Below are 25,425 nucleotides of genomic sequence, written 5' to 3'. Positions count from 1 at the left end.
ATCCCTACTCGATTAGAACTTTTTCCGATTTCCTTCAAACGTCATAAGGACTTTATCAAGTTGAAACAACGCTATCCACACTAAGTCTGCGCTAGGATCCCATCAGGATAATCCTATTTACCTTCCTGAAAAGAAAAATGTTTCTCGTCAGGTTATTCCGACGATTGAATCAATTTTTTCTAAACGGATTTGTGCTAAACTAATTGAACAACGTTCCTAATCGATAGAAACAATAGAATGGCCGCGTAAGTCACCTGATTTGACTCATCTTGATTCCTTTTTATGGGTATACTTGAGATACCAGTATAGACTACTAAATATCGTTAAACTCAAAGAAAGGAAACGTATTGACGTTCACAGATAACTCAAACATGTCTTTGATGTTAAATTTATATTTTTTTGTAAAATACAGGGACGGATTAAGATTTGTAAGGCACAAAATAATATCAATATGTTCGATTTGTGGTATCGACACATAAAAAAATACAGAATGATGGGGCCCTGGTGAAATACAATGACTGATTCTTCCGTTAGGAAGTGGCGAGAATTAATCTCGGCGTAAAAACTGACAATTGTACCGATAAATTTTTTGCGGTTCACTGGTATATACATTCCGAGGTGATTCATAGTTTGAGAGTCCGACAAATTATTTATGTAAACACGTGGTGAAAGATTTTACCGTAATTTTAACAAAATTGGCTTCACTACTATCAACAATCACTATAAATTTAATGTATGTTTACTTATTTTAAACAGGACCGGCTTCGGGCGCAACTTTCGATGAATCCCGAAGTAAATCCTCGAATTTAAAAGTCTAGTTCGCCTCTTAAGTAAAAATACATGCTCAGAAGTACCTGGTGCAACGAATAAAACACAAAATTAACTGGAAATATTTTCACGACGATGTTTTTGTTCCATTGTAAGTAGCGTCCATCTTGCGCACAGCTTTGTCGAATCCAAATTTTACGTTAATATGCGATGTATCACACTTTTTGAAATGCCTGCAATGTCTGGTAGCTCGGGCACTTCCAGTCGACGATTATCTTCAATATTTCTGGAGTCGTCACCTCATTTGGTCGACCACTGCTGGTTCCTTTAGTCCAATTCTCTGTACATCTGTTAGGTGTTGACGTATCTGTCACTGTTTGCTTTAGGTTGGACTATTCTCTACGCAATAGATGCATACAGCCTTATAATATGACCTTAATGAGATGGAGCTTGGTCTTTGAACGTCGGTATTCGGTCCACAATGTTCTGAACAATTTCGGCGTTAATCATTTCAGTTATCAATCTGATTTCCTTGGTTATAGTTGGGTTTACTATGAGAGCTTGAGATTTTCTATCGAATCGCTACCTCTCAATTTCTGCTAGACCTAGCAATGCAGAGGAAAATCTTCCTATACCAAAGTTATCTAAAAATTATACCTTATCCTACTAAAAAGCGATTAAAAGATCCTGATTTGTGTTAGTCCTAGTCTAAATTCGTGATTTAAGTCACGATAGAGCCTTGTAGAATGATCCAGACTTTAAATTCTTTGTTGTAGTTGCCACAGAAAGGTTTCAAGTTGGAAAAAAGCCTTCTTGATACCAGAGGATCAAAACCAAAAAGACAATTTCCAAATCTATGACTTGGAAGTTCATTCTGATACCAGATCTATCCAAAAACATAAAATTATCCTTGTATCCTACTAAAAAGTAATTAAACGATACTGATTTGTACTAGTCCTAGTCTAAATTCGTGATTTAAGTCTCGATAGAGCGTTGTAGAATGATCCAGACCTTAAACTATCTCTTGTAGTTTCCACAGAAAGGTTTCGAGTTAAAGAAAAGCCTTCTTGATACCAGGGGATCAAAACCAAAAAGACAATTTCCAAATCTATGACTTGGAAGTTCATTCTGATACCAGATCTATCCAAAAACATAAAATTATCCTTTATCCTACTAAAAAGCGATTAAAAGATCTTGATTTGTACTAGTCCTAGTCTAAATTCGTGATTTAAGTCTCGATAAAGCCTTGTAAAATGATCCAGACCTCAAACTCTCTCTTGTAGTTGCCACAAAAAGGTTTGGAGTTAGTGAAAAGCCTTTTTGATACCAGGGGATCCAAACCAAAAAGATCATTTCCAAATCTATGACTTGGAAGTTCATTCTGATACTAGATCTATCCAAAAACATAATCCTACTGAAAGGCGATTAAAAGATCCTGATTTGTGCTAGTCCTAGTCTAAATTCGTGATTTCGGTCACGATAGAGCCTTGTAGAATGATCCAGACCTTAAACTCTTTCTTGTAGTTGCCAAAAAAAAGGTTTGGAGTTAGGGAAACGCCTTTTTGATACCAGGGGATCCAAACCAAAAAGATCATTTCCAAATCTATGACTTGGAAGTTCATTCTGATACTAGATCTATCCAAAAACATAATCCTACTGAAAGGCGATTAAAAGATCCTGATTTGTGCTAGTCCTAGTCTAAATTCGTGATTTCGGTCACGATAGAGCCTTGTAGAATGATCCAGACCTTAAACTCTTTCTTGTAGTTGCCAAAAAAAGGTTTGGAGTTAGGGAAACGCCTTTTTGATACCAGGGGATCCAAACCAAAAAGATCATTTCCAAATCTATGACTTGGAAGTTCATTCTGATACTAGATCTATCCAAAAACATAAAATTATCCTTTATCCTACTAAAAAGCGATTAAAAGATCTTGATTTGTACTAGTCCTAGTCTAAATTCGTGATTTAAGTCTCGATAAAGCCTTGTAAAATGATCCAGACCTCAAACTCTCCCTTGTAGTTGCCACAAAAAGGTTTGGAGTTAGTGAAAAGCCTTTTTGATACCAGGGGATCCAAACCAAAAAGATCATTTCCAAATCTATGACTTGGAAGTTCATTCTGATACTAGATCTATCCAAAAACATAATCCTACTGAAAGGCGATTAAAAGATCCTGATTTGTGCTAGTCCTAGTCTAAATTCGTGATTTCGGTCACGATAGAGCCTTGTAGAATGATCCAGACCTTAAACTCTTTCTTGTAGTTGCCAAAAAAAAGGTTTGGAGTTAGGGAAACGCCTTTTTGATACCAGGGGATCCAAACCAAAAAGATCATTTCCAAATCTATGACTTGGAAGTTCATTCTGATACTAGATCTATCCAAAAACATAATCCTACTGAAAGGCGATTAAAAGATCCTGATTTGTGCTAGTCCTAGTCTAAATTCGTGATTTCGGTCACGATAGAGCCTTGTAGAATGATCCAGACCTTAAACTCTTTCTTGTAGTTGCCAAAAAAAGGTTTGGAGTTAGGGAAACGCCTTTTTGATACCAGGGGATCCAAACCAAAAAGATCATTTCCAAATCTATGACTTGGAAGTTCATTCTGATACTAGATCTATCCAAAAACATAAAATTATCCTTTATCCTACTAAAAAGCGATTAAAAGATCTTGATTTGTACTAGTCCTAGTCTAAATTCGTGATTTAAGTCTCGATAAAGCCTTGTAAAATGATCCAGACCTCAAACTCTCTCTTGTAGTTGCCACAAAAAGGTTTGGAGTTAGTGAAAAGCCTTTTTGATACCAGGGGATCCAAACCAAAAAGATCATTTCCAAATCTATGACTTGGAAGTTCATTCTGATACTAGATCTATCCAAAAACATAATCCTACTGAAAGGCGATTAAAAGATCCTGATTTGTGCTAGTCCTAGTCTAAATTCGTGATTTCGGTCACGATAGAGCCTTGTAGAATGATCCAGACCTTAAACTCTTTCTTGTAGTTGCCAAAAAAAGGTTTGGAGTTAGGGAAACGCCTTTTTCATACCAGGGGATCCAAACCAAAAAGATCATTTCCAAATCTATGACTTGGAAGTTCATTCTGATACTAGATCTATCCAAAAACATAATCCTACTGAAAGGCGATTAAAAGATCCTGATTTGTGCTAGTCCTAGTCTAAATTCGTGATTTCGGTCACGATAGAGCCTTGTAGAATGATCCAGACCTTAAACTCTTTCTTGTAGTTGCCAAAAAAAAGGTTTGGAGTTAGGGAAACGCCTTTTTGATTCCAGGGGATCCAAACCAAAAAGATCATTTCCAAATCTATGACTTGGAAGTTCATTCTGATACTAGATCTATCCAAAAACATAATCCTACTGAAAGGCGATTAAAAGATCCTGATTTGTGCTAGTCCTAGTCTAAATTCGTGATTTCGGTCACGATAGAGCCTTGTAGAATGATCCAGACCTTAAACTCTTTCTTGTAGTTGCCAAAAAAAGGTTTGGAGTTAGGGAAACGCCTTTTTGATACCAGGGGATCCAAACCAAAAAGATCATTTCCAAATCTATGACTTGGAAGTTCATTCTGATACTAGATCTATCCAAAAACATAATCCTACTGAAAGGCGATTAAAAGATCCTGATTTGTGCTAGTCCTAGTCTAAATTCGTGATTTCGGTCACGATAGAGCCTTGTAGAATGATCCAGACCTTAAACTCTTTCTTGTAGTTGCCAAAAAAAGGTTTGGAGTTAGGGAAACGCCTTTTTGATACCAGGGGATCCAAACCAAAAAGATCATTTCCAAATCTATGACTTGGAAGTTCATTCTGATACTAGATCTATCCAAAAACATAATCCTACTGAAAGGCGATTAAAAGATCCTGATTTGTGCTAGTCCTAGTCTAAATTCGTGATTTCGGTCACGATAGAGCCTTGTAGAATGATCCAGACCTTAAACTCTTTCTTGTAGTTGCCAAAAAAAAGGTTTGGAGTTAGGGAAACGCCTTTTTGATTCCAGGGGATCCAAACCAAAAAGATCATTTCCAAATCTATGACTTGGAAGTTCATTCTGATACTAGATCTATCCAAAAACATAATCCTACTGAAAGGCGATTAAAAGATCCTGATTTGTGCTAGTCCTAGTCTAAATTCGTGATTTCGGTCACGATAGAGCCTTGTAGAATGATCCAGACCTTAAACTCTTTCTTGTAGTTGCCAAAAAAAGGTTTGGAGTTAGGGAAACGCCTTTTTGATACCAGGGGATCCAAACCAAAAAGATCATTTCCAAATCTATGACTTGGAAGTTCATTCTGATACTAGATCTATCCAAAAACATAATCCTACTGAAAGGCGATTAAAAGATCCTGATTTGTGCTAGTCCTAGTCTAAATTCGTGATTTCGGTCACGATAGAGCCTTGTAGAATGATCCAGACCTTAAACTCTTTCTTGTAGTTGCCAAAAAAAAGGTTTGGAGTTAGGGAAACGCCTTTTTGATACCAGGGGATCCAAACCAAAAAGATCATTTCCAAATCTATGACTTGGAAGTTCATTCTGATACTAGATCTATCCAAAAACATAATCCTACTGAAAGGCGATTAAAAGATCCTGATTTGTGCTAGTCCTAGTCTAAATTCGTGATTTCGGTCACGATAGAGCCTTGTAGAATGATCCAGACCTTAAACTCTTTCTTGTAGTTGCCAAAAAAAGGTTTGGAGTTAGGGAAACGCCTTTTTGATACCAGGGGATCCAAACCAAAAAGATCATTTCCAAATCTATGACTTGGAAGTTCATTCTGATACTAGATCTATCCAAAAACATAATCCTACTGAAAGGCGATTAAAAGATCCTGATTTGTGCTAGTCCTAGTCTAAATTCGTGATTTCGGTCACGATAGAGCCTTGTAGAATGATCCAGACCTTAAACTCTTTCTTGTAGTTGCCAAAAAAAGGTTTGGAGTTAGGGAAACGCCTTTTTGATACCAGGGGATCCAAACCAAAAAGATCATTTCCAAATCTATGACTTGGAAGTTCATTCTGATACTAGATCTATCCAAAAACATAATCCTACTGAAAGGCGATTAAAAGATCCTGATTTGTGCTAGTCCTAGTCTAAATTCGTGATTTCGGTCACGATAGAGCCTTGTAGAATGATCCAGACCTTAAACTCTTTCTTGTAGTTGCCAAAAAAAAGGTTTGGAGTTAGGGAAACGCCTTTTTGATTCCAGGGGATCCAAACCAAAAAGATCATTTCCAAATCTATGACTTGGAAGTTCATTCTGATACTAGATCTATCCAAAAACATAATCCTACTGAAAGGCGATTAAAAGATCCTGATTTGTGCTAGTCCTAGTCTAAATTCGTGATTTCGGTCACGATAGAGCCTTGTAGAATGATCCAGACCTTAAACTCTTTCTTGTAGTTGCCAAAAAAAAGGTTTGGAGTTAGGGAAACGCCTTTTTGATACCAGGGGATCCAAACCAAAAAGATCATTTCCAAATCTATGACTTGGAAGTTCATTCTGATACTAGATCTATCCAAAAACATAATCCTACTGAAAGGCGATTAAAAGATCCTGATTTGTGCTAGTCCTAGTCTAAATTCGTGATTTCGGTCACGATAGAGCCTTGTAGAATGATCCAGACCTTAAACTCTTTCTTGTAGTTGCCAAAAAAAAGGTTTGGAGTTAGGGAAACGCCTTTTTGATACCAGGGGATCCAAACCAAAAAGATCATTTCCAAATCTATGACTTGGAAGTTCATTCTGATACTAGATCTATCCAAAAACATAATCCTACTGAAAGGCGATTAAAAGATCCTGATTTGTGCTAGTCCTAGTCTAAATTCGTGATTTCGGTCACGATAGAGCCTTGTAGAATGATCCAGACCTTAAACTCTTTCTTGTAGTTGCCAAAAAAAGGTTTGGAGTTAGGGAAACGCCTTTTTGATACCAGAAGATCAAAACCAAAAAGACAATTTCCAAATCTATGACTTGGAAGTTCATTCTGATAGTTTCTTTCGACTCAATTTCAAACACTACAGTACAGCAATGTATTCGAAACACCTAAACATTTGGTAATTATCATGAACCCCACTTTCTAAAATTTAAACGTCATTTAGACTATTCCAAATCCATTAGTGTTCATTTTAATATATAAATAAATACTTTGATTAATCGTTTTCTCACATTAACCCAAGCCCTTACATGACGATTAATGATTAGTTTCTATCAATATTAATCTCAAATAAACACGATGGTTCTAATTTTTCGTAATTTTCTTGTATCAACAACTATTTTATCTGTTGTTAGTCACAAGTGTCCTGAAGAATTAAGTGTCGATGTTACTGAAGGCGTCGTTACGAATGGTGTTATAGAAATGTACGGGATGGTCTTCGAACCGGAGGATTATGACGTAGTGAACGACACAACTCGCGGGTGCGTGTGTCGTAAGAAAATTTGTGTTCAAAAGTGTTGTGGAAACGATCAACATTTAAACGGTCGCGAATGTGTCAACAGTAAAACCTACACCAATTTTCAATACTACAATTTCACAAATCCGGTAAGATCCCCCGAGAATTTATGGTATATTTATGGTAATCCTTGTAGAAACGATAGATTTGGTTTGGTACCTCGGGGGGACTATTACCTGCAGTCGAACGGTTCTTTGTACGCTGTTGATGAAATCGACTGGTCTTATAAGATGTATTCACCTTTAAATTATTGCGTGGACTACGATTTCCTTCAAGGTTTCAAGTTGAAAGCTGTGATTTGTGAGTTTGATATTGAGGAAAAATCAAACATTCTTCCAACCGTCGGTATGTTATTTTTTTACCTATAGACTTGTCCACGATTGGCCTTTCTACTTATTTCTAACACTAGCCCGTGTTTAAACATTTAAACTCCGTGATTTCGTCCTGTTCTTAGCTCCAAACTCTCCAGGAGAAGCTTCTTGATCGATTTTTAAACAGTACTCCACGGCGCAGTCAGTATTTTTTGTACCCAGGTATATATAATATAGACTGAAAGAAAATATTGTATGCAAACAAAGGAAAATCAGTAATTTTACGAAATTCTTAGTTTCAAAATGGTATACAAGACACTTTAATGGACTTTCTTTTCAATATAATAATTCCTATTCTATTTTCTGTTATCCCATTTATAAAACTGTTATTTTAGGGCCCACCTCTATTCCTTAATTGAAAACACGCGAACATTGTTTCTTATAATTTTGTTTTGAAAACAACGTCATCTAATTAAAACACAGTAATATAATTGAAGGGCGTAATTGTCCGTGGGGGCTGTAACAACCCATTGTTTCTATCAATTATAATACAAATTGCAACTCGACATATCGTGAAAACAATTTTTTATGCGTAATTTTCATGTTTGACAGAAGTGACGTTTCTAATGTCATTCATCAACAATTAACACTTAAATAAACTGTTCATATAGAAGTATTATATATCATTATATATGTATGAAGATAATTATATACTGTATTCTGTACGAATAACCAATAGTTCTAAATTACAACTTACAAATCTGCTTACTTAATTAAATCGTTACTAGAACTTCTATATCGGAATTCATCGTTACTAACATGATGTAAAGACTACAAGGTGTGTTCTTGCGCAACCGGATAGCCACAGCCAATGAGATGTCCCACTATCGGCCATATTGTTTTTCTGGCCAATCAATTAAATGCGGGAATTTGAATCTTTTCGTTTTAAGATTCTTATGAACAAAACGTTGAGTAACGAAGTTATTTCATAACGTTTTCATATTAACGTGATTTCAATAATTTTGAATAGATTGCAAACAAAACTTTTTAACATGTAAAGAATAAATATGTTTTATTTTTTTTTTTTCGTTTAACAAAGAGAATTAGATAATAAATAAAATGCATCGGGTGTTTTTTAACAATTTATTAATAAAACAACTGCACTTCGGATAACACATAGATTTTTATATCTCCACTAACAATAAAGTGCGCGGGGTTTTGCACGTAGCAATTTTTTTTTTAAATGATTATAATTCAAATAATAAATATTTGATTAATGTTAAATCAACTACCAAAAAAATATAGGATAAACTTGTAAACACTTACCGTGTTGGAGGTTAAGTTGTCTTTCTCCACAAACTTTTTTTCATTCGCTAAATAATTTAACATCTTTTGTAGGAAATCTATGGAAACTGATATCTTTACCTCTACAATTCGTATTGTTATTTGTGCATGCAAACTAGAAGTCATTTTAATTTCAATAATTACTCTATAAAATCAATGTAAATAAATATAAATCAGTCAGCTGGTGGCAGCCAATATGGCGGAAATTGGACTGCGCAGTAGAGGTCGTTATTAAACTACTGCGCATACGCTTTCACTTTGTCGATTGTCAAACTTTCTACTTCTTCCGACTAAAGTTGGGATTCTTTCTGGAACTAGATTTTAAAAAAATGGAATCTTCTAGGCTTGCGTTTTACATATGTCAAAATTCTTACTTTTGTTGATGTAAACTAGTGAATTTGCCCTGTAAACATTAATATTTTCTGCTAAATCACATTACGTCATTGAGACGCTTTTTTTTTGACTACATGACATGATTCACGCCAACGCTTTGCTATTTTTTTTTCTCCCACCTCATATTTATACCATTAGCGTAAGATTCAATCAACAGTTCAGTAATTAGGATAATTAATTGATATCTAGCTATAGATTTGAAAATTTAATCAATTATCTTTCTATGAGAGGTGCAGGATAAATATTTACCATATGTAATTGGGCGTGTTTCGTACGCTGTAGTAGAGGCGAAGCATTTCATGGCAATACATACAGAGTAGTTTGTTTTGAAAACCTAATTACCCAACAATACGAAAAAATAATTAATTTGGCAATATTGCAGATGTCAAATTATACAACAATTTATTTCAAACTTAGTTTATCTGCAATTTTAATATTTAACTACGAGAGATCATGTCTTTAAAGGCCGTATTCATTGAGGCATAGACTTCATCACGGATGGTGGTCTATGTCATTATAAAAATATGAAGAATCTTTACTCAAAATGTTCATACACCACTCGTTTCATTTCGTCGTCACTGTTGAAGTCGATTGAGGTCTATTGTCACATAAATCCTTATACATTCAGGTGAATTGGCGTCTACTTTTGTCAGATATTTTCGATCAACAATCCATTGAAGCCGATTGAGGTCGATTGAAAAGTTTAAAAGTCTGTTGACGCCGATTTAAGTCGAATCACATCAATTCTTATACATTCAGGTGAATTGGCGTCTACTTTTGTCAGATATTTTCGATCAACAATCCATTGAAGCCGATTGAGGTCGATTGAAAAGTTTAAAAGTCTGTTGACGCCGATTGAAGTAGAGTCACATCAATTCTTATACATCCAGGTGAATTGGCGTCTACTTTTGTCAGATATTTTCGATTAACAATCCATTGAAGCCGATTGAAAAGTTTAAAAGTCTGTTGACGCCGATTGAAGTCGAATCACATCAATTCTTATACATCCAGGTGAATTGGCGTCTACTTTTGTCAGATATTTTCGATTAACAATCCATTGAAGCCGATTGAGGTCGATTGAAAAGTTTAGAAGTTTGTTCACGCCGATTTAAGTCGAATCACATCAATTCTTATACATCCAGGTGAATTGGCGTCTACTTTTGTCAGATATTTTCGATCAACAATCCATTGCAGCCGATTGAGGTCGATTAAAAAGTTTAGAAGTCTGTTGACGCCGATTGAAGTCGAATCACATCAATTCTTATACATCCAGGTGAATTGGCGTCTACTTTTGTCAGATATTTTCGATTAACAATCCATTGAAGCCGATTGAGGTCGATTGAAAAGTTTAAAAGTCTGTTGACGCCGATTGAAGTCGAGTCACATCAATTCTTATACATCCAGGTGAATTGGCGTCTACTTTTATCAGATTAACAATCCATTGAACCCGATTGAGGTCGATTGAAAAGTTTAAAAGTCTGTTGACGCCGATTGAAGTAGAGTCACATCAATTCTTATACATCCAGGTGAATTGGCGTCTACTTTTGTCAGATATTTTCGATTAACAATCCATTGAAGCCGATTGAAAAGTTTAAAAGTCTGTTGACGCCGATTGAAGTCGAGTCACATCAATTCTTATACATCCAGGTGAATTGGCGTCTACTTTTGTCAGATATTTTCGATTAACAATCCATTGAAGCCGATTGAAAAGTTTAAAAGTCTGTTGACGCCGATTGAAGTAGTCACATCAATTCTTATACATCCAGGTGAATTGGCGTCTACTTTTGTCAGATATTTTCGATTAACAATCCATTGAAGCCGATTGAAAAGTTTAAAAGTCTGTTGACGCCGATTGAAGTCGAGTCACATCAATTCTTATACATCCAGGTGAATTGGCGTCTACTTTTGTCAGATATTTTCGATTAACAATCCATTGAAGCCGATTGAAAAGTTTAAAAGTCTGTTGACGCCGATTGAAGTCGAGTCACATCAATTCTTATACATCCAGGTGAATTGGCGTCTACTTTTGTCAGATATTTTCGATTAACAATCCATTGAAGCCGATTGAAAAGTTTAAAAGTCTGTTGACGCCGATTGAAGTCGAATCACATCAATTCTTATACATCCAGGTGAATTGGCGTCTACTTTTGTCAGATATTTTCGATTAACAATCCATTGAAGCCGATTGAGGTCGATTGAAAAGTTTAGAAGTCTGTTGACGCCGATTTAAGTCGAATCACATCAATTCTTATACATCCAGGTGAATTGGCGTCTACTTTTGTCAGATATTTTCGATCAACAATCCATTGCAGCCGATTGAGGTCGATTAAAAAGTTTAGAAGTCTGTTGACGCCGATTGAAGTCGAGTCACATCAATTCTTATACATCCAGGTGAATTGGCGTCTACTTTTATCAGATTAACAATCCATTGAACCCGATTGAGGTCGATTGAAAAGTTTAAAAGTCTGTTGACGCCGATTGAAGTAGAGTCACATCAATTCTTATACATCCAGGTGAATTGGCGTCTACTTTTGTCAGATATTTTCGATTAACAATCCATTGAAGCCGATTGAAAAGTTTAAAAGTCTGTTGACGCCGATTGAAGTCGAGTCACATCAATTCTTATACATCCAGGTGAATTGGCGTCTACTTTTGTCAGATATTTTCGATTAACAATCCATTGAAGCCGATTGAAAAGTTTAAAAGTCTGTTGACGCCGATTGAAGTCGAGTCACATCAATTCTTATACATCCAGGTGAATTGGCGTCTACTTTTGTCAGATATTTTCGATTAACAATCCATTGAAGCCGATTGAAAAGTTTAAAAGTCTGTTGACGCCGATTGAAGTCGAATCACATCAATTCTTATACATCCAGGTGAATTGGCGTCTACTTTTGTCAGATATTTTCGATTAACAATCCATTGAAGCCGATTGAGGTCGATTGAAAAGTTTAGAAGTCTGTTGACGCCGATTTAAGTCGAATCACATCAATTCTTATACATCCAGGTGAATTGGCGTCTACTTTTGTCAGATATTTTCGATTAACAATCCATTGAAGCCGATTGAGGTCGATTGAAAAGTTTAGAAGTTTGTTGACGCCGATTTAAGTCGAATCACATCAATTCTTATACATCCAGGTGAATTGGCGTCTACTTTTGTCAGATATTTTCGATTAACAATCCATTGAAGCCGATTGAGGTCGATTGAAAAGTTTAGAAGTTTGTTGACGCCGATTTAAGTCGAATCACATCAATTCTTATACATTCAGGTGAATTGGCGTCTACTTTTGTCAGACATTTTCGATTAACAATCCATTGAAGCCGATTGAGGTCGATTGAAAAGATAAGAATTTTGTTGACGCCGATTTAAGTCGAATCACATCAATTCTTATACATCCAGGTGAATTGGCGTCTACTTTTGTCAGATATTTTCGATTAACAATCCATTGAAGCCGATTGAGGTCGATTGAAAAGTTTAGAAGTTTGTTGACGCCGATTTAAGTCGAATCACATCAATTCTTATACATCCAGGTGAATTGGCGTCTACTTTTGTCAGATATTTTCGATTAACAATCCATTGAAGCCGATTGAGGTCGATTGAAAAGTTTAGAAGTCTGTTGACGCCGATTTAAGTCGAATCACATCAATTCTTATACATCCAGGTGAATTGGCGTCTACTTTTGTCAGATATTTTCGATTAACAATCCATTGAAGCCGATTGAGGTCGATTGAAAAGTTTAGAAGTTTGTTGACGCCGATTTAAGTCGAATCACATCAATTCTTATACATCCAGGTGAATTGGCGTCTACTTTTGTCAGATATTTTCGATTAACAATCCATTGAAGCCGATTGAGGTCGATTGAAAAGTTTAGAAGTCTGTTGACGCCGATTTAAGTCGAATCACATCAATTCTTATACATCCAGGTGAATTGGCGTCTACTTTTGTCAGATATTTTCGATTAACAATCCATTGAAGCCGATTGAGGTCGATTGAAAAGTTTAGAAGTTTGTTGACGCCGATTTAAGTCGAATCACATCAATTCTTATACATCCAGGTGAATTGGCGTCTACTTTTGTCAGATATTTTCGATTAACAATCCATTGAAGCCGATTGAGGTCGATTGAAAAGTTTAGAAGTTTGTTGACGCCGATTTAAGTCGAATCACATCAATTCTTATACATTCAGGTGAATTGGCGTCTACTTTTGTCAGATATTTTCGATTAACAATCCATTGAAGCCGATTGAGGTCGATTGAAAAGTTTAGAAGTCTGTTGACGCCGATTTAAGTCGAATCACATCAATTCTTATACATCCAGGTGAATTGGCGTCTACTTTTGTCAGATATTTTCGATTAACAATCCATTGAAGCCGATTGAGGTCGATTGAAAAGTTTAGAAGTCTGTTGACGCCGATTTAAGTCGAATCACATCAATTCTTATACATCCAGGTGAATTGGCGTCTACTTTTGTCAGATATTTTCGATTAACAATCCATTGAAGCCGATTGAGGTCGATTGAAAAGTTTAGAAGTTTGTTGACGCCGATTTAAGTCGAATCACATCAATTCTTATACATCCAGGTGAATTGGCGTCTACTTTTGTCAGATATTTTCGATTAACAATCCATTGAAGCCGATTGAGGTCGATTGAAAAGTTTAAAAGTCTGTTGACGCCGATTGAAGTAGAGTCACATCAATTCTTATACATCCAGGTGAATTGGCGTCTACTTTTGTCAGATATTTTCGATTAACAATCCATTGAAGCCGATTGAAAAGTTTAAAAGTCTGTTGACGCCGATTGAAGTCGAGTCACATCAATTCTTATACATCCAGGTGAATTGGCGTCTACTTTTGTCAGATATTTTCGATTAACAATCCATTGAAGCCGATTGAAAAGTTTAAAAGTCTGTTGACGCCGATTGAAGTCGAGTCACATCAATTCTTATACATCCAGGTGAATTGGCGTCTACTTTTGTCAGATATTTTCGATTAACAATCCATTGAAGCCGATTGAAAAGTTTAAAAGTCTGTTGACGCCGATTGAAGTCGAATCACATCAATTCTTATACATCCAGGTGAATTGGCGTCTACTTTTGTCAGATATTTTCGATTAACAATCCATTGAAGCCGATTGAGGTCGATTGAAAAGTTTAGAAGTCTGTTGACGCCGATTTAAGTCGAATCACATCAATTCTTATACATCCAGGTGAATTGGCGTCTACTTTTGTCAGATATTTTCGATTAACAATCCATTGAAGCCGATTGAGGTCGATTGAAAAGTTTAGAAGTTTGTTGACGCCGATTTAAGTCGAATCACATCAATTCTTATACATCCAGGTGAATTGGCGTCTACTTTTGTCAGATATTTTCGATTAACAATCCATTGAAGCCGATTGAGGTCGATTGAAAAGTTTAGAAGTTTGTTGACGCCGATTTAAGTCGAATCACATCAATTCTTATACATTCAGGTGAATTGGCGTCTACTTTTGTCAGACATTTTCGATTAACAATCCATTGAAGCCGATTGAGGTCGATTGAAAAGTTTAGAAGTTTGTTGACGCCGATTTAAGTCGAATCACATCAATTCTTATACATCCAGGTGAATTGGCGTCTACTTTTGTCAGATATTTTCGATTAACAATCCATTGAAGCCGATTGAGGTCGATTGAAAAGTTTAGAAGTCTGTTGACGCCGATTTAAGTCGAATCACATCAATTCTTATACATCCAGGTGAATTGGCGTCTACTTTTGTCAGATATTTTCGATTAACAATCCATTGAAGCCGATTGAGGTCGATTGAAAAGTTTAGAAGTCTGTTGACGCCGATTTAAGTCGAATCACATCAATTCTTATACATCCAGGTGAATTGGCGTCTACTTTTGTCAGATATTTTCGATTAACAATCCATTGAAGCCGATTGAGGTCGATTGAAAAGTTTAGAAGTTTGTTGACGCCGATTTAAGTCGAATCACATCAATTCTTATACATCCAGGTGAATTGGCGTCTACTTTTGTCAGATATTTTCGATTAACAATCCATTGAAGCCGATTGAGGTCGATTGAAAAGTTTAGAAGTCTGTTGACGCCGATTTAAGTCGAATCACATCAATTCTTATACATCCAGGTGAATTGGCGTCTACTTTTGTCAGATATTTTCGATTAACAATCCATTGAAGCCGATTGAGGTCGATTGAAAAGTTTAGAAGTTTGTTGACGCCGATTTAAGTCGAATCACATCAATTCTTATACATCCAGGTGAATTGGCGTCTACTTTTGTCAGATATTTTCGATTAACAATCCATTGAAGCCGATTGAGGTCGATTGAAAAGTTTAGAAGTCTGTTGACGCCGATTTAAGTCGAATCACATCAATTCTTATACATCCAGGTGAATTGGCGTCTACTTTTGTCAGATATTTTCGATTAACAATCCATTGAAGCCGATTGAGGTCGATTGAAAAGTTTAGAAGTTTGTTGACGCCGATTTAAGTCGAATCACATCAATTCTTATACATCCAGGTGAATTGGCGTCTACTTTTGTCAGATATTTTCGATTAACAATCCATTGAAGCCGATTGAGGTCGATTGAAAAGTTTAGAAGTTTGTTGACGCCGATTTAAGTCGAATCACATCAATTCTTATACATTCAGGTGAATTGGCGTCTACTTTTGTCAGATATTTTCGATTAACAATCCATTGAAGCCGATTGAGGTCGATTGAAAAGTTTAGAAGTCTGTTGACGCCGATTTAAGTCGAATCACATCAATTCTTATACATCCAGGTGAATTGGCGTCTACTTTTGTCAGATATTTTCGATTAACAATCCATTGAAGCCGATTGAGGTCGATTGAAAAGTTTAGAAGTCTGTTGACGCCGATTTAAGTCGAATCACATCAATTCTTATACATCCAGGTGAATTGGCGTCTACTTTTGTCAGATATTTTCGATTAACAATCCATTGAAGCCGATTGAGGTCGATTGAAAAGTTTAGAAGTTTGTTGACGCCGATTTAAGTCGAATCACATCAATTCTTATACATCCAGGTGAATTGGCGTCTACTTTTGTCAGATATTTTCGATTAACAATCCATTGAAGCCGATTGAGGTCGATTGAAAAGTTTAGAAGTTTGTTGACGCCGATTTAAGTCGAATCACATCAATTCTTATACATTCAGGTGAATTGGCGTCTACTTTTGTCAGATATTTTCGATTAACAATCCATTGAAGCCGATTGAGGTCGATTGAAAAGTTTAGAAGTCTGTTGACGCCGATTTAAGTCGAATCACATCAATTCTTATACATCCAGGTGAATTGGCGTCTACTTTTGTCAGATATTTTCGATTAACAATCCATTGAAGCCGATTGAGGTCGATTGAAAAGTTTAGAAGTTTGTTGACGCCGATTTAAGTCGAATCACATCAATTCTTATACATCCAGGTGAATTGGCGTCTACTTTTGTCAGATATTTTCGATTAACAATCCATTGCAGCCGATTGTTACTTCATGCTAATTGATGTTTTCTGACGTCTATTGACGTCGAAAGGGTCTGTTCAATTTCTGCGCACTTCGGCTGATTTTGCCATGCCTTTTCTTGATAAAATATAATATCCGCTTTTTTTGGCACGGTTCTATAGTTTCATCATTCGTTACAATTGCTCAGATCACAATCTCTTGGTCCTAACGACAAAGCTCACAACTCGACGAGAATTCGAAACACTCTTTCAAGTGTCAAGGACCACTTGGAATCACTTAACTATGAGGTTGGTGCCCATTAGGAGTGGTTAGTGTACAAACTGTCTTAAGTACGTGAATTATCTCACCACCCTGTTGGGAACCATTAGGATCTCTTAATTATATAGTTAAATGATACAAAGTGTCCCTTATTTTCCTTCCATTAAACTAATTTTTATCTTTTTTTAAATGTGACTGTGAAGAACCATAAATATTCTTTGCCTACCGGTTATTTATAGTTTTTTTTTTATACGATAAGATTTAGTACTTGTTCACTAACCACTCCTAATGGGAACTAACCTCATAGTTAAGTGATTCCAAGTGTCCCTTATTGGCGACTAGACGCACACTGTAATAAAACAGTTTTTAAACTATATTTCGAAGATACCCGACTCTTGTTAATCATATTTTTGAGTTATTGCTTCAAAAAATCCAGAATTATCTCTGTTGTCTACCGATTTAATCATTATTTATTTATTTATTTAGTATTTAAGGCAGCTTGTACACGGATACTGGGTACTTAATAGTTTGACAAGTTTAATTAATTATTTTTCTGCTTTCCAAAGTATTTATAATCGAGTTATGTAACTGGTGTAAACTTATGTATTATTTCGTCGTTGAACAAATGTAAGATGGCCTTGTAATTTCATTTACAAAAGAACGAGGATATTCTCGGAACGAATTATTTTAAACATAAAACTTATTGACAATATTAAACAAAAAAACCTTCTATGAATAATCGGTTCCTTTTGGTATGCCCATTACATAACCTTCATATTTTTCTCCGACACTTCAAACATTTTCATGAAATATGAGTAAATATTCTCGTTAATAAAATAAACAAACGGGAATTCTCGATCACAATGGATTATGTTTTTAATTTTTAGTCTTTTGTAAAAGTTTACCGCGATGGCACCGACTCCAATCAATCGATATTCTCGCATGCTATTTCTCTTGGTGATTAACGTCGTTTCCGGCTGCCGAATGTATTTGAGAAAATGCTGTCCTTTAGGTTTTATGTTCACATCAAATTATTCTTGCGTTCCCGACGATGTCCTCTTCGAATTCGACACCGGGCTAGATTACTGTCTTCTTTTCGGACATGAATGTTCCGACGGAAAAGTTCCTGTCGACATATCCGCGGACGTAATTGATTTCGATGAAAACGGCAATTTAAATATTTTCTTAAGTTCGGAATATAACGTGACCGATATTACGTACGAAAATTTTTGTGTCGACCATATTAACGAAAATACCGATATCGGGATTATTCTTTGTTTGGAGAACGATCCTGAAAGAAGTACTGGTTCAGTGTACGGTAAGTTCAATGGTACGCATTGTTTAAACGCAAGATTATTTTACATCGAACGCACTATTCACGTACTATTCACGTACTACCTATTAATAATACGCGAGTACGCTGTTTCAAACTGATCCATCAATCCCACTCCTTTTAAAAAGTCTAGAATGTGGAATGGCTGTTATTTTCGTCATTACAAATTTGCACGCCGCATTATCTGCTAGGTCTAGCATCTTTGGATGTTCTTTGAGGCATCAGAAGAGTCTTTGTCTGTCTCAACCCCCGTAGGTTGATCCAATGATTGGCACGCCGCATTATCTGCTAAGTCTAGCATCTTCGGTTGTTCGTCGAGGCAACAGTTCCCCGATAGAATTCTTGTTAGTATTCGTAGATTGTTCTTACGTTAATACATCCAGCAGATCTTCTTTGGTTATAGTTTCCAAGAAGAGTTTTTGCCTGTCTCAACCCCTGTAGGTTGATCCAATAATTGGTTTTGCTCCTATCCCCTTTTCCAAAACTTTTTCCGTTGTTTTGTAGCTGATACCAAAGAAGGGTTCGGATCCCATGAAGGGCTCGTCTGCCCCTGCTTTAGCGAGCTTATCATTAGACCAAAACTAGCAGTAGTAATTATTGAAAAATAGTTTTTCTGTGTTATTTTGGATAAAACTGTGATATATGGATAGCTGCCCGCTCTCAAGATAGTTTCCATGGAAATGGATAAAAACTCCTAGCATGTAACAATCCACAAGCTCCAAGGAACTATCAGAAAGTTTTCTTAGGCAAGTCTTACATTTCACACGGTATCGATAAAAAAATTTATGGGAAATAACTTGTTAATGGTTAGTATTTCTTTAATCCGACCCTGTCATAAAAATTTTACGTACAAACATGAATCGAGGTTTATTATCTAACCGGTTTAATAACATTAGTTTGGAAAATCCGGTTGATATTTTCAAAATAATTAAATAACATCCTGATATTCCGCGATTTGTTGCCGGATTCGTTGATTTATAATAATGTGCGTACATACACCGGACATCACACCGATTTTGTCCGGTAAAAAAAACGGACGTACACAAGCGCCCTAACCTAACTGAAAAAAGAACGTTACACGACAATTATTAAGCCTGTACCATACGATGCATGACTATTGATTTGGAAATTAGTTTAAAACTATAGCTTAGCATCTATTTCACCCCAAAAATATATTATTTCAATAAAAATAGATTTTTTACGTTAGTATTTCGAGTTTTTAGAAATGAACTTTGAATTGACCGCGAAAAAGGCCAAGACTGTCATGGCGTCTTGAATGACTTCCCGTTTTGCGAAACAGCTGTGTTTGTTTTTGACAGTCAATTGTGTCTTTTAATAAATAATAAATTCCTCTTATTATATACGAATACTGTATAGTGCCCCAATGTGAAAGTACAATGATAAAAACGCCAGACAAATTATTCATATACGTTCCAAACAATAAAGAAAAAAATTCCGTGAACATCATTCTGATGTAAGTAGGAAACAAAATTTGATGTATCTATTTATAAATATATAGTAAAAGTAATGAATTTTGCAAAATCTACTTTAATATACCACACATAACATATAAAATCGCCAGACAAATTATTCATATACGTTCCAAACAATAAAGAAAAAAATTCCGTGAACATCATTCTGATGTAAGTAGGAAACAAAATTTGATGTATCTATTTATAAATATATAGTAAAAGTAATGAATTTTGCAAAATCTACTTTAATATACCACACATAACATATAAAATCGCCAGACAAATTATTCATATACGTTCCAAACAATAAAGAAAAAAATTCCGTGAAGATTATTCTGATGTAAGTAGGAAACAAAATTTGATGTATCTATTTATAAATATATAGTAAAAGTAATGAATTTTGCAAAATCTACTTTAATATACCACACATAACATATAAAATCTCATTATTTAATTAAGTTAAAGTTATTGAAATTTTGTATTCGCTAACCTCAAAATCAGTGAAGTATAACGGCGTCAATTTTGGGTAAATTGCTGCAGTTTGCTTTTTTAAATCTTGATTCCATAGCAAATTAGACCTGTCTTTCAAGACTAAACTAAAAACGAACTTTATTAATTTAACAATAATTGCCGAAAACTCGAAATAACCTGGTTACTTTATACGAAAATGACAGCTACAACCAAGGTTACTAGAATAATAGAAGGTTAGTGATAATAACAAGATGCGCAGTAGACAAGTGACGTCACCGGTTCTACACAGTTGTGTTAGTTAGAAATATATTCGTTTTTATAAGCCAGATCAGCACGGGATAACACACATCCTCATAACTCGAACATAACGAGGTTCTGTTTGACATAAAAATATAAAAAAAAAAACATAATGACGTTGCTGTTGTTCTAGCAGCTGATCGTTTGTTAACAAAAAAACGCGCATGTCACAAACCTTCTAGTATTATTCTGGTAACCTTGGCTACGTGACGTCACGCTTTTTTTTTTATTACTGTTTAATGTCACGTGATCAAACGGCTCATTTTGTCGATTTTATTTTCCAAAAATATTGTTAATCTTTTATTATTTTTGTAGGAAAGTTGTTTTTTTTTTCTATTTACTAATTATCGTGGTTAATCATTAGAAAGTCAATTCAGTGGAAACAAACTTATTGTCGATATGTTTTCAGACATTCATCGTATTTTATCTATTACAAATGTTATTCTAAATCAAACAAATTCCAAATTGGATTTTTTAAATCGAATTTAATTTACCGAACTGTTGAAATTTTGTCTCGCCGTAATCGACATTGTTTTCTAAATAAACTGAAATAGGTATTTCCTTGGAAATGACATCAAATATTTATTTAACGTCTATTCACCATTTTCCCAACGAAATTTTGCAGTCATATTTCACAGTTCGTTAATGAATCAACAAATGATAAGTCGTACGTTTTTATATAACTGTCTTTTCTTATCTGTCCTATCTTATAGATAATTTACTAATAATCTTTCGGTAATTCGAGTTTAATGGTTTCTTGGTGGGAACTGGATTGAAAAAGATGTTTGTCGTAGTGTTTTTATTAATCGGTTTGCTACAAACTTACGGCGTTTGTGACGAGTCTGTTTGTGAAAATAGTGTTGACATTACGGACGGGATCCGTTCTGGTACTAACATAACCAAAGATGATATCACTTACACCGAAAAAAATTATTTCGTTCAAGGTGACTCGATTAAAGGTTGTATATGTAACGTTAAACAATGTATTCGGAAGTGTTGCGACGAGGGTGAGGTTATGAACATGACGACAAGGACTTGTGTAGCGGATAAATCTTCGGACACTCCTTACAGTGCTTTTTCGGTTTACAGTATCATAGTGGTACCGGATAATCAGATATGCGACAAAATAAAAACTAGAGTACTTATTAACGATGATTTCAGGATTATTGATGGCGAATTGATATGGGACGACGTTCATTTCGAAATGGACGATTATTGTTTGATTAAAAATGGAGATAATTATATTGCCATAGCTTGCGTTCAAAACCAAACATCTTTTGATGGATTCGTTGCTACTTCAGGTTAGTTATTGCTCCTGTTCGAAATCGGGGAGAGTACGGTTACCGTGGCGCCGCGATTTAACTTAATTACGCCGAAATAAATCGAAAATGAAGAATGAAATTTTTCGATATCTCGTTTCGTTTTCGAGATATCGATACTTAAAGTTATAATCAAACGTTAGTTCAAAATTCGCTGTATTAAACAGATGGCGTTCGATACTTCGTTTCAAATAAATATTTTATCACTTCAAATTCAATATGAATGGTGAGAGGGCGAAGCCCCCCAAAAGAAAAAAGAATAATAATAAAACTAAAATAATACTCACGCGAAAAAAAAAATTTTTACACAATTTTAGCTGTAAAAAATTCACGATTTTTCAACTTTTTGCACTTAAAGTGCACCACGAGAAGGTGAGGTTAGGTTAGGTTAGGTTAGGTAAGGTTAGGTTGGTATATACAAATATTAAATATGGATTTGTTGCTACTTCAGGTTAGTTATTGCTCGTGTTCGAAATCGGGGAGAGTACGATTGCGTGGTGCCGCGATTTAACTTAATTACGCCGAAATAAATCGAAAATGAAGAATGAAATTTTTCGATATCTCGTTTTGTTTTCGAGATATCGATACTTAAAGTTATAATCAAACGTTAGTTCAAAGCTTTATTGAACAGATGGCGTTCGATACTTCGTTTCAAATAAATATTTTACCACTTCAAATTCAATATGAATGGTGAGGGGGCGAAGCCCCCCCCCAAATAAATAATAATAAAACTAGAATAATCCTCACGCGAAGAAAAATTTTTTTACACAATTTTGGCTGTAAAAAACTCAAGATTTTTCAACTTTTTGCACTCAAAGTGCACCATGAGAAGGTTAGGTTAGGTTAGGTTAGATTAGGTTAGGTTAGGTTAGGTTCATATACAAATATTAAATAAAAATAAATTTTTCCAACTTCAAGTATCGATATCTCGAAAACGAAGCGAGATATCGAAAAATTTTATTCTTCATTTTCGGCTTATTTTGGGTCGATTTACAAAATGGCGTAGACATATCGAGACGTCACGGAAATCGTACTCGGGCCTCAAAATCTAAGGGTGTTCCGGAACTTAGTAGATGACGTGAAAATAATGCCGTGACATAAAAAACGAGTTACAGGCCTTCAAAGTTGCGAAATCAGAGCTTATATTTAAGTATATTTCCTATATTATACATTCGAACAATCCGTAACTTTGACAGGGACAACCTGTACAATATAAAGATAGTAAAAATGATTCTTCCGACGATTTTTTAACAAAAAAGTATTCTTTGTTGAACTCGATAAAATTTACGGTTTAGGAGATATGTAGATTTTTAAATCGTCGTTCGCCATAAAGTAACATTCTCAAAAAAATTATCATAAATTGTAATTATTTATTGAAAATACGTATAAAAAATTTCGTGATCCTCATATATTATTTTATTAATAACCTGAATGGTCAGCGATACTCAGAATTTCTTCAAAATGATTTCCCCCCCATGTTATGTGCTATTTCTCCAAACATTCGCAGAGACACGTGGTATATGTGCGACGAAACCACTAATTGGTGGTTTATCCGGGCCATTTGCATGGCCACCACGTTTCCCCGACTTAAATACAATGGATAAACGTGGTAAATCCAAAAAACGAAATGATCGATAAAATAAACTTCCGCAAGTGTGTCCAACTAAATTTTCCTACATTCCAATTTTTTCGTTACGTAAATAACATGATGTTCGACAGTATGAAGTTTAGTTAGAAATGTTTGTAATAAATAATTACAATTTATGATAATTTTTTTGAGAATATTTCTTTACGGCGAACGACGATCTAAAAATCCAAATATCTCCTAAACCATAAATTTTATTGAGTTGAACAAACAGACCTTTTTGTTAGAAAATCTATCGAAATATTCATTTTTGATATTTTTAAATTGTACAGGTTGTCCCTGTAAAAGTTACGGATCGTTAACTTGCTATGTACAACGATCTAAAAATCCAAATATCTCCTAAACCATAAATTTTATCGAGTTGAACAAACAGACCTTTTTGCTAGAAAATCTATCGAAATATTCATTTTTGATATTTTTAAATTGTACAGGTTGTCCCTGTAAAAGTTACGGATCGTTAACTTGGTATGTACAACGATTTAAAAATCTAAATATCTCCTAAACCATAAATTTTATCGAGTTAAACAAACAGACCTTTTTGCTAGAAAATCTATCGAAATATACATTTTTGATATTTTTAAATTGTACAGGTTGTCCCTGTAAAAGTTACGGATCGTTAACTTGGTATGTACAACGATTTAAAAATCTAAATATCTCCTAAACCATAAATTTTATCGAGTTAAACAAACAGACCTTTTCGCTAGAAAATCTATCGAAATATTCATTTTTGATATTTTCAAATTGTACAGGTTGTCCCTGTAAAAGTTACGGATTGTTAACTTGGTATGTACAACGATTTAAAAATCTAAATATCTCCTAAACCATAAATTTTATCGAGTTAAACAAACAGACCTTTTCGCTAGAAAATCTATCGAAATATTCATTTTTGATATTTTCAAATTGTACAGGTTGTCCCTGTAAAAGTAACGGATTGTTAACTTGGTATGTACAACGATTTAAAAATCTAAATATCTCCTAAACCATAAATTTTATCGAGTTAAACAAACAGACCTTTTTGCTAGAAAATCTATCGAAATATTCATTTTTGATATTTTTAAATTGTACAGGTTGTCCCTGTAAAAGTTACGGATCGTTAACTTGGTATGTACAACGATTTAAAAATCTAAATATCTCCTAAACCATAAATTTTATCGAGTTAAACAAACAGACCTTTTTGCTAGAAAATCTATCGAAATATACATTTTTGATATTTTTAAACTATACAGGTTGTCCCTGTAAAAGTTACGGATCGTTAACTTGGTATGTACAACGATTTAAAAATCTAAATATCTCCTAAACCATAAATTTTATCGAGTTAAACAAACAGACCTTTTTGCTAGAAAATCTATCGAAATATACATTTTTGATATTTTTAAACTATACAGATTGTCCCTGTAAAAGTAACGGATCGTTAACTTGGTATGTACAACGATTTAAAAATCTAAATATCTCCTAAACCATAAATTTTATCGAGTTAAACAAACAGACCTTTTTGCTAGAAAATCTATCGAAATATACATTTTTGATATTTTTAAACTATACAGGTTGTCCCTGTAAAAGTTACGGATCGTTAACTTGGTATGTACAACGATTTAAAAATCTAAATATCTCCTAAACCATAAATTTTATCGAGTTAAACAAACAGACCTTTTTGCTAGAAAATCTATCGAAATATACATTTTTGATATTTTTAAACTATACAGATTGTCCCTGTAAAAGTAACGGATCGTTAACTTGGTATGTACAACGATTTAAAAATCTAAATATCTCCTAAACCATAAATTTTATCGAGTTAAACAAACAGACCTTTTTGTTAGAAAATCTATCGAAATATTCATTTTTGATATTTTCAGATTATACAGATTGTCCCTGTAAAAGTAACGGATGGT

At 34.7% G+C, this 25,425-nt stretch overlaps 1 protein-coding gene across 6 annotated transcripts in view; it reads left to right on the top strand.

The window, feature by feature from the left end:
• The window catches only part of LOC130440492 (G-protein coupled receptor Mth2-like), a 62,887-nt gene that overhangs the window by 16,669 nt on the left and 20,793 nt on the right, over positions 1 to 25,425 (top strand). Inside the window, exon 1 of one of the 6 annotated variants that reach the window (XM_056773681.1) lies at positions 17,890 to 18,317. The exons of 4 other annotated variants lie outside the window; for them this stretch is intronic. In XM_056773681.1, coding sequence (XP_056629659.1) covers positions 17,909 to 18,317 — 409 coding nt within the window. In that variant the 5' untranslated portion in view covers positions 17,890 to 17,908. Of the gene's footprint in view, positions 1 to 17,889; positions 18,318 to 21,195; positions 21,874 to 25,425 lie in introns of those variants that run through there. One more of the 6 variants, XM_056773676.1, reaches the window with a different exon arrangement.

The sequence above is a fragment of the Diorhabda sublineata genome, chromosome 2 (genome assembly GCF_026230105.1).
Source record: "Diorhabda sublineata isolate icDioSubl1.1 chromosome 2, icDioSubl1.1, whole genome shotgun sequence".
Classification (NCBI taxonomy): domain Eukaryota; kingdom Metazoa; phylum Arthropoda; class Insecta; order Coleoptera; family Chrysomelidae; genus Diorhabda; species Diorhabda sublineata.
The sequence above is the reverse complement of the archived record's forward strand: the minus strand, read 5'-3'. Positions and strand labels throughout refer to the sequence as shown.